This window comes from Heterodontus francisci, chromosome 4 (genome assembly GCF_036365525.1).
Source record: "Heterodontus francisci isolate sHetFra1 chromosome 4, sHetFra1.hap1, whole genome shotgun sequence".
NCBI classification, from domain to species: domain Eukaryota; kingdom Metazoa; phylum Chordata; class Chondrichthyes; order Heterodontiformes; family Heterodontidae; genus Heterodontus; species Heterodontus francisci.
In genome coordinates this window covers 16,296,452-16,306,018 of record NC_090374.1, presented here as the reverse complement: position 1 = coordinate 16,306,018, position 9,567 = coordinate 16,296,452, and the positions used below count along the sequence as shown (strand labels likewise).

Here is a 9,567-nt window from a genome sequence, read left to right as displayed (position 1 = left end):
TAATGGGCCCGGGATTCCTGACAATACTGTGCCCGGGATTCCTGATAATAGTGGGCCCTGGTTTCCTGATAATTGTGGACCCAGGATTCCTGATAATACTGGGCCCAGGATTCCTGATAATTCTGGGCCCTGGTTTCTGATAATTCTGGACCCAGGATTCCTGATAATCCTGTGCCCAGTTTTCCTGATAAGACTGGGCCCTGGTTTCCTGTTCATTCTGGACGCAGGATTCCTGATAATTCTGGACCCAGGATTACTGATAATAGTGGGCCCAGGTTTCCTGTTAATACTGGGCCCTGGTTTGCTGATAATCCTGGACCCGGTATTCCTGATAATTCTGGACCCAGGATTCCTGATAATACTGGGCCCTGGTTTCCTGATAATTCTGGCCGCAGGATTCCTGATAATCCTGGGCCCAGGTTTCCTGATAATTCTGGACCCGGGATTCCTGATAATATGGGCCTGGGATTCCTGATAATCCTGGGCCAGGGATTCCTGATAATCCTGGACCCGGGTTTCCTGATAATAGTGGGCCCTGGTTTCCTGATAATTCTGGACCCAGGATTCCTGATAATCCTGGGCCCAGTTTTCCTGGTAATACTGGGCCCTGGTTTCCTGTTCATTCTGGACCCAGGATTCCTGATAGTTCTGGACCCAGGATTACTGATAATACTGGGCCCGGGATTCCTAATTATACTGGGCCCTGGTTTCCTGATAATTCTGGACCCGGGATTCCTGGTAATCCTTGGGCCAAATTTCCTGATAATCCTGAGCCAGGGATTCCTGATAATTCTGGACCTAGGATTCCTGATAATACTGGGGCCTGGTTTCCTGATAATTCTGGACCCAGGATTCCTGATAATAGTCGGCCCGGGAATCCTGATAATACTGGGCCCTGCTTTCCTGATAATCTTGGTCCTGGGATTCCTGATAATACTGGGCCCTTGTTTCCTGATAATTCTGGACCCAGGATTCCTGATAGTCCTGGGCCCAGGTTTCCAGATAATACTGGGCCCTGGTTTGCTGATACTTCTGGACCCAGGATTCCTGATAATCCTGGGCCCAGATTTCCTGATAATCCTGGACCCGGTATTCCTGATAATTCTGGCCCCAGGATTCCTGATAATACTGGGCCCTGGTTTCCTGATAATTCTGGACCCAGGATTGCTGATAATACTGGAGCCAGGATTCCTGATAACACTGGACCTGGTATTCCTGATAATACTGGGCTCTGGTTTCCTGATAATTCTGGCCGCAGGATTCCTGATAATACTGGGCACTGGTTTCCTGATAATGCTGTCCCCAGGATTCCTGATAATCCTGGGCCCGGGTTTCCTGATAATTCTGGACCCGGGATTCCTGATAATATGGGCCCGGGATTCCTGATAATGCTTGGCCTGGAATTCCTGATAATACTTTGCCCAGGTTTCCTGAAAATCCTGGGCCATGGTTTCCTGATAATACTGGGCCTGGGATTCCTGATAATACTGGGCACAAGTTTCCTGAAAATCCTGGGCCGTGGATTCCTGATAATACTGTGCCTGGGATTCCTGATAATACTGGACACACGTTTCCAGAAATTCCTGGGCCTGGGATTCATGATAATACTGGGCCCTGGCTTCCTGATAATACTGGACCTGGGTTTCCTGATAATCCTGGATTCGGGTTTCCTGATAATAATGGGCCCAGGATTCCTGATAATACTGTGCCCGGGATTCCTGATAATCCTTGACCCAGGTTTCTTGATAATCCTGGGCCCGGGATTCCTGATAATATTGGACCCGGGTTTCCTGATAATAATGGGCCCGGGATTCCAGATAATACTGTGCCCGGGATTCCTGATAATAGTGGGCCCTGGTTTCCTGATAATTCTGGACCCAGGATTCCTGATAATACTGGGCCCTGTTTTCCTGATAATGCTGGACCAAGGATTCCTGATAATCCTGGGCCAAGGGTTCCGGACAATTCTGGACCCAGGATTCCTGATAAACCTGGGCCCAGGTTTCCTGATAATTCTGGACCCAGGATTCCTGATAATACTGGGCCCTGGTTTCCTGATAATTCTGGACCCAGGATTCCTGAAAACAATGGGCCCTGGTTTCGTGATAATTTTGGACCCGGGATTCCTGATAATACTGGGCCCTGGTTTCCTGATAATTCTGCACCCAGGATTCCTGATAATATTGGGCCCTGGTTTCCTGATAATACTGGACCCAGGATTCCTGATAATACTGGGCCCTGGTTTCCTGATAATTCTGCACCCAGGATTCCTGATAATATTGGGCCCTGGTTTGCTGATAATACTGGACCCGGGATTCCTGATAATACTGGACCGGGGATTCCTGATAATACTGGGCTCTGGTTTCCTGATAATACTGGACCGGGGATTCCTGGTAATACTGGGCCCTGGTTTCCTGATAATACTGGACCCGGAATTCCTGATAATACTGGACCGGGGATTCCTGATAATACTGGACCGGGGATTCCTGATAATACTGGGCCCTGGTTTCCTGATAATACTGGACCCGGAATTCCTGATAATAATGGACCGGGGATTCCTGATAATACTGGGCCCTTGTTTCCTGATAATACTGGACCCGGGATTCCTGATAATACTGGACCGGGGATTCCTGATAATACTGGGCCTTGGTTTCCTGATAATACTGGGCCCTGGTTTCCTGATAATACTGGACCCGGGATTCCTGATAATACTGGACCCTGGTTTCCTGATAATACTGGACCGGGGATTCCTGATAATACTGGGCCCTGGTTTCCTGATAATACTGGACCCGGGATTCCTGATAATACAGGACCCTGGTTTCCTGATAATACTGGACCCGGAATTCCTGATAATACTGGACCGAGGATCCCTGATAATACTGGGCCCTGGTTTCCTGATAATACTGGGCCCTGGTTTCCTGATAATACTGGACCCGGGATTCCTGATAATACTGGACCCGGGATTCCTGATAATACTGGACCGGGGATTCCTGATAATACTAGGCCCTGGTTACTGGGCCCGGGATTCCTGATAATACTGGACCCGGGATTCCTGATAATACTGGACCCGGGATTCCTGATAATACTGGGCCCGGGATTCCTGGTAATCCTTGGCCCAAATCTCCTGATAATCCTGAGCCAGGGATTCCTGATAATTCTGGACCCGGGATTCCTGATAATACTGGGGCCTGGTTTCCTGATAATACTGGACCTGGGTTTCCTGATAATCCTGGATTCGGGTTTCCTGATAATAATGGGCCCGGGATTCCTGATAATACTGTGCCCGCGATTCCTGGTAATCCTTGACCCGGGTTTCTTGATAATCCTGGGCCAGGGATTCCTGATAATCCTGGAACCGGGTTTCCTGATAATAATGGGCCCGGGATTCCTGACAATACTGTGCCCGGGATTCCTGATAATAGTGGGCACTGGTTTCCTGATAATTGTGGACCCAGGATTCCTGATAATACTGGGCCCAGGATTCCTGATAATTCTGGGCCCTGGTTTCTGATAATTCTGGACCCAGGATTCCTGATAATCCTGTGCCCAGTTTTCCTGATAAGACTGGGCCCTGGTTTCCTGTTCATTCTGGACGCAGGATTCCTGATAATTCTGGACCCAGGATTACTGATAATAGTGGGCCCAGGTTTCCTGTTAATACTGGGCCCTGGTTTGCTGATAATCCTGGACCCGGTATTCCTGATAATTCTGGACCCAGGATTCCTGATAATACTGGGCCCTGGTTTCCTGATAATTCTGGCCGCAGGATTCCTGATAATCCTGGGCCCAGGTTTCCTGATAATTCTGGACCCGGGATTCCTGATAATATGGGCCTGGGATTCCTGATAATGCTTGGCCTGGAATTCCTGACAATACTGGACCTGGGTTTCCTGATAATCCTGGGCCTGGGATTCCTGATAATCCTGGACCCGGGTTTCCTGATAATAATGGGCCGTGGATTCCTGATAATACTGTGCCCGGGATTCCTGATAATAGTGGGCCCTGGTTTCCTGATAATTCTGGACCCAGGATTCCTGATAATCCTGGGCCCAGTTTTCCTGGTAATACTGGGCCCTGGTTTCCTGTTCATTCTGGACCCAGGATTCCTGATAGTTCTGGACCCAGGATTACTGATAATACTGGGCCCGGGATTCCTAATTATACTGGGCCCTGGCTTCCTGATAATTCTGGACCCGGGATTCCTGGTAATCCTTGGGCCAAATTTCCTGATAATCCTGAGCCAGGGATTCCTGATAATTCTGGACCTAGGATTCCTGATAATACTGGGGCCTGGTTTCCTGATAATTCTGGACCCAGGATTCCTGATAATAGTGGGCCCGGGAATCCTGATAATACTGGGCCCTGCTTTCCTGATAATCTTGGTCCTGGGATTCCTGATAATACTGGGCCCTTGTTTCCTGATAATTCTGGACCCAGGATTCCTGATAGTCCTGGGCCCAGGTTTCCAGATAATACTGGGCCCTGGTTTGCTGATACTTCTGGACCCAGGATTCCTGATAATCCTGGACCCAGATTTCCTGATAATCCTGGACCCGGTATTCCTGATAATTCTGGCCCCAGGATTCCTGATAATACTGGGCCCTGGTTTCCTGATAATTCTGGACCCAGGATTGCTGATAATACTGGAGCCAGGATTCCTGATAACACTGGACCTGGTATTCCTGATAATACTGGGCTCTGGTTTCCTGATAATTCTGGCCGCAGGATTCCTGATAATACTGGGCACTGGTTTCCTGATAATGCTGTCCCCAGGATTCCTGATAATCCTGGGCCCGGGTTTCCTGATAATTCTGGACCCGGGATTCCTGATAATATGGGCCCGGGATTCCTGATAATGCTTGGCCTGGAATTCCTGATAATACTTTGCCCAGGTTTCCTGAAAATCCTGGGCCATGGTTTCCTGATAATACTGGGCCTGGGATTCCTGATAATACTGGGCACAAGTTTCCTGAAAATCCTGGGCCGTGGATTCCTGATAATACTGTGCCTGGGATTCCTGATAATACTGGACACACGTTTCCAGAAATTCCTGGGCCTGGGATTCATGATAATACTGGGCCCTGGCTTCCTGATAATACTGGACCTGGGTTTCCTGATAATCCTGGATTCGGGTTTCCTGATAATAATGGGCCCAGGATTCCTGATAATACTGTGCCCGGGATTCCTGATAATCCTTGACCCAGGTTTCTTGATAATCCTGGGCCCGGGATTCCTGATAATATTGGACCCGGGTTTCCTGATAATAATGGGCCCGGGATTCCAGATAATACTGTGCCCGGGATTCCTGATAATAGTGGGCCCTGGTTTCCTGATAATTCTGGACCCAGGATTCCTGATAATACTGGGCCCTGTTTTCCTGATAATGCTGGACCAAGGATTCCTGATAATCCTGGGCCAAGGGTTCCGGACAATTCTGGACCCAGGATTCCTGATAAACCTGGGCCCAGGTTTCCTGATAATTCTGGACCCAGGATTCCTGATAATACTGGGCCCTGGTTTCCTGATAATTCTGGACCCAGGATTCCTGAAAACAATGGGCCCTGGTTTCGTGATAATTTTGGACCCGGGATTCCTGCTAATACTGGGCCCAGGATTCCTGATAATACTGGGCCCTGGTTTCTGATAATTCTGGACCCAGGATTCCTGATAATCCTGGGCCCAGTTTTCCTGATAATACTGGGCCCTGGTTTCCTGTTCATTCTGGACGCAGGATTCCTGATAATTCTGGACCCAGGATTACTGATAATACTGGGCCCGGGATTCCTAATTATACTGGGCCCTGGTTTCCTGATCATTCTGGACCCGGGATTCCTGGTAATCCTTGGCCCAAATTTCCTGATAATCCTGAGCCAGGGATTCCTGATAATTCTGGACCCGGGATTCCTGGTAATCCTTGGCCCAAATTTCCTGATAATCCTGAGCCAGGGATTCCTGATAATTCTGGACCTAGGATTCCTGATAATACTGGGGCCTGGTTTCCTGATAATTCTGGACCCAGGATTCCTGATAATAGTGGGCCCGGGAATCCTGATAATACTGGGCCCTGGTTTCCTGATAATTTTGGTCCTGGGATTCCTGATAATACTGGGCCCTGGTTTCCTGATAATTCTGGACCCAGGCTTCCTGAAAATAATTGGCGCTGGTTTCCTGATAATTCTGGACCCAGGATTCCCGATAATGATGGGCCCTGGTTTGCTGATAATTCTGGACCCAAGACTCCTGATAATGCTGGGCCCTGGTTTCCTGATAATTCTGGACCCAAGATTCCTGATAATACTGGGCCCTGTTTTCCTGATAATTCTGGACCCAGGATTCCTGAAAACAATGGGCCTTGGTTTCCTGATGATCTTGGACCCAGGATTCCTGATAATTCTGGACCCAGGATTCCTGATATTACTGGGCCATGGATTCCTGATAATGCTGGACCTAGGATTCCTGATAATACTGGGCCCTGGTTTCCTGATAATTCTGGACCCAGGATTGCTGATAATGCTGGAGCCAGGATTCCTGATAATACTGGGTCCGGGATTCCTGCTAATACCGGGCCCAGGATTCCTGATAATTCGGGGCCCAGGTTTCCTGATAATTCTGGACCCAGGATTCCCGATAATGATGGGCCCTGGTTTGCTGATAATTCTGGACCCAAGACTCCTGATAATGCTGGGCCCTGGTTTCCTGATAATTCTGGACCCAAGATTCCTGATAATACTGGGCCCTGTTTTCCTGATAATTCAGGACCCAAGATTCCTGATAATACTGGGCCCTGTTTTCCTGATAATTCTGGACTCAGGATTCCTGAAAACAATGGGCCTTGGTTTCCTGATGATCTTGGACCCAGGATTCCTGATAATACTGGGCCCTGGTTTCCTGATAATGCTGGACCCATGATTCCAGATAATTCTGGACCCAGGATTCCTGATATTACTGGGCCATGGATTCCTGATAATGCTGGACCTAGGATTCCTGATAATACTGGGCCCTGGTTTCCTGATAATTCTGGACCCAGGATTGCTGATAATGCTGGAGCCAGGATTCCTGATAATACTGGGTCCGGGATTCCTGCTAATACCGGGCCCAGGATTCCTGATAATTCGGGGCCCAGGTTTCCTGATAATTTTGGACCCGGGATTCCTGATAATACCGGGCCTGGGATTCCTGGTAATAGTGGGCCCAGTATTCCTGATAATTGTGTCCCAGGATTCCTGAAAATAATGGGCCCTGGTTTTCTGATAATTTTGGACCCAGGATTCCTGATAATACTCGGCCCTGGTTTCCTTGTAATGCTGGACCCAGGATTCCTGATAATCCTGGGCCCTGGTTTCCTGATAATTTTGGACCCAGGATTCCTGATAATACTGGGCCCAGGTTTCCTGATAAATCTAGACCCAGGATTCCTGATAATACTATGGCTGGGATTCCTGATAATACTGGGCCCTGGTTTCCTGATAACTCTGGACCCAGGATTCCTGATAATACCGGGCCTGGGATTCCTGGTAAGAGTGGGCCCAGTATTCCTGATAATTCTGGACCCAGGCTTCCTGAAAATAATTGGCACTGATTTCCTGATAATTCTGGACCCAGGATTCCTGATAATTTAGGGCTCTGGTTTGCTGATAATTCTGGACACAGGATTCATGATAATACTGGGCCTGGGATTCCTGGTAAGAGTGGGCCCAGTATTCCTGATAATTCTGGGCCCAGGCTTCCTGAAAATAATTGGCACTGGTTTCCTGATAATTCTGGACCCAGGATTCCTGATAATTTAGGGCCTTGGTTTGCTGAGAATTCTGGACCCAGGATTCCTGATAATACTATGCCTGGAATACCTGATAATACTGGGCCCTGGTTTCCTGATAATTCTGGACCCTGGTTTCCTGATAATTCTGGACCCAAGATACCTGATAATACTGGGCCCTGTTTTCCTGATAATGCTGGACCAAGGATTCCTGATAATCCGGGGCCAAGGGTTCCTGACAATTCTGGACCCAGGATACCTGATAAAACTGGGCCCTGGTTTCCTGATAATTCTGGACCCAGGATTCCTGAAAACAATGGGCCCAGGTTTCCTGATAATTTTGGACCCAGGATGCCTGATAATACTCGGTCCTGGATTCCTGATAATTCTGTACCCGGGATTCCTGATATTACGGGGCCATGGATTCCTGATAATGCTGGACCTAGGATTCCTGATAATCCTGGGCCAAGGTTTCCTAACAATTCTGGACCCAGGATTCCTGATAATACTGGACTTGGGATTCCTGATAATACTGGGCCCTGGTTTCCTGATAATTCTGGACCCAGGATTCCTGATAAACCTGGGCCCAGGTTTCCTGATAATTCTGGACCCAGGATTCCTGATAATACTGGCCCTGGGTTCCTGATAATTCTGGACCCAAGATTCCTGATAATACTGGGCCCTGGTTTCCTGATAATGCTGGACCCAGGATTCCTGATAAACCTGGGCCCAGGTTTCCTGATAATTCTGGACCCAGGATTCCTGATAATACTCGGCCCTGGTTTCCTGACAATTCTGGACCCAGGATTCCTGATAATGCTGGACCCGGGATTCCTGATAATACTGGACTTGGGATTCCTGATAATACAGGGCCCTGGTTTCCTGATTATGCTGGACACCGGATTCCTGATAATCCTGGGCCCAGGATTCCTGATAATACTGGACTTGGGATTCCTGATAATACTGGGCCCTGGTTTCCTGATAATTCTGGACCCAGGATTCCTGATAATACTCTGCCCTGGTTTTCTGATAATGCTGGACATCGGATTCCTGATAATCCTGGGCCCAGGTTTCCTGATAATTCTGGAGCCAGGATTCCTGAAAATAATTGGCACTGGTTTCCTCATAATTCTGGACCCAGGATTCCTGATAATTTAGGGCCCTGGTTTTCTGATAATTCTGGACCCAGGATTCCTAATAATACTATGCCTCGGATTCCTGATAATACTGGGCCCTGGTTTCCTGATAATTCTGGACCCAAGATTCCTGATAATACTGGGCCCTGTTTTCCTGATAATGCTGGACCAAGGATTCCTGATAATCCTGGGCCAAGGGTTCCGGACAATTCTGGACCCAGGATTCCTGATAAAACTGGGCCCAGGTTTCCTGATAATTCTGGACCCAGGATTCCTGATAATACTGGGCCCTGGTTTCCTGATAATTCTGGACCCAGGATTCCTGAAAACAATGGGCCCTGGTTTCGTGATAATTTTGGACCCAGGATTCCTGATAATACTGGGCCCTGGTTTCCTGATAATTCTGCACCCAGGATTCCTGATAATATTGGGCCCTGGTTTCCTGATAATACTGGACCCGGGATTCCTGATAATACTGGACCGGGGATTCCTGATAATACTGGGCCCTTGTTTCCTGATAATACTGGACCGGGGATTCCTGATAATACTGGACCGGGGATTCCTGATAATACTGGGCCCCGGTTTCCTGATAATACTGGGCCCTGGTTTCCTGATAATACTGGACCCGGAATTCCTGATAATACTGGACCGGGGATTCCTGATAATACTGGACCC

At 48.4% G+C, this 9,567-nt stretch overlaps 2 protein-coding genes across 2 annotated transcripts; both read left to right on the top strand.

Annotated features, from left to right (window-relative positions):
- The first annotated feature begins 6,198 nt into the window (after positions 1–6,198).
- On the top strand, positions 6,199–6,909 carry LOC137368782 (small proline-rich protein 3-like). Its single transcript, XM_068028985.1, has 2 exons — positions 6,199–6,355; positions 6,500–6,909. The coding sequence occupies exons 1-2, from the start codon at positions 6,199–6,201 to the stop codon at positions 6,907–6,909; spliced, it is 567 nt and encodes a 188-aa protein (XP_067885086.1).
- Positions 6,910–7,949: 1,040 nt separating this feature from the next.
- LOC137368781 (small proline-rich protein 3-like) lies at positions 7,950–8,914 on the top strand. Its single transcript, XM_068028984.1, has 2 exons — positions 7,950–8,298; positions 8,682–8,914. The coding sequence occupies exons 1-2, from the start codon at positions 7,950–7,952 to the stop codon at positions 8,912–8,914; spliced, it is 582 nt and encodes a 193-aa protein (XP_067885085.1).
- Positions 8,915–9,567: the final 653 nt, after the last annotated feature.

Excerpts from the sequence above, each read along its gene's own strand:
- LOC137368782 (XM_068028985.1), top strand. The coding sequence starts at position 6,199 with ATGATGGGCCCTGGTTTGCTGATAATTCTGGACCCAAGACTCCTGATA. Across the intron at positions 6,356-6,499 it reads CCTGAAAACAATGGGCCTTG|GATTGCTGATAATGCTGGAG; the intron begins GTTTCCTGATGA and ends TTCTGGACCCAG.
- LOC137368781 (XM_068028984.1), top strand. The coding sequence starts at position 7,950 with ATGCTGGACCAAGGATTCCTGATAATCCGGGGCCAAGGGTTCCTGACA. Across the intron at positions 8,299-8,681 it reads CCTGATAATACTGGGCCCTG|GATTCCTGATAATACTGGAC; the intron begins GTTTCCTGATAA and ends TCCTGGGCCCAG.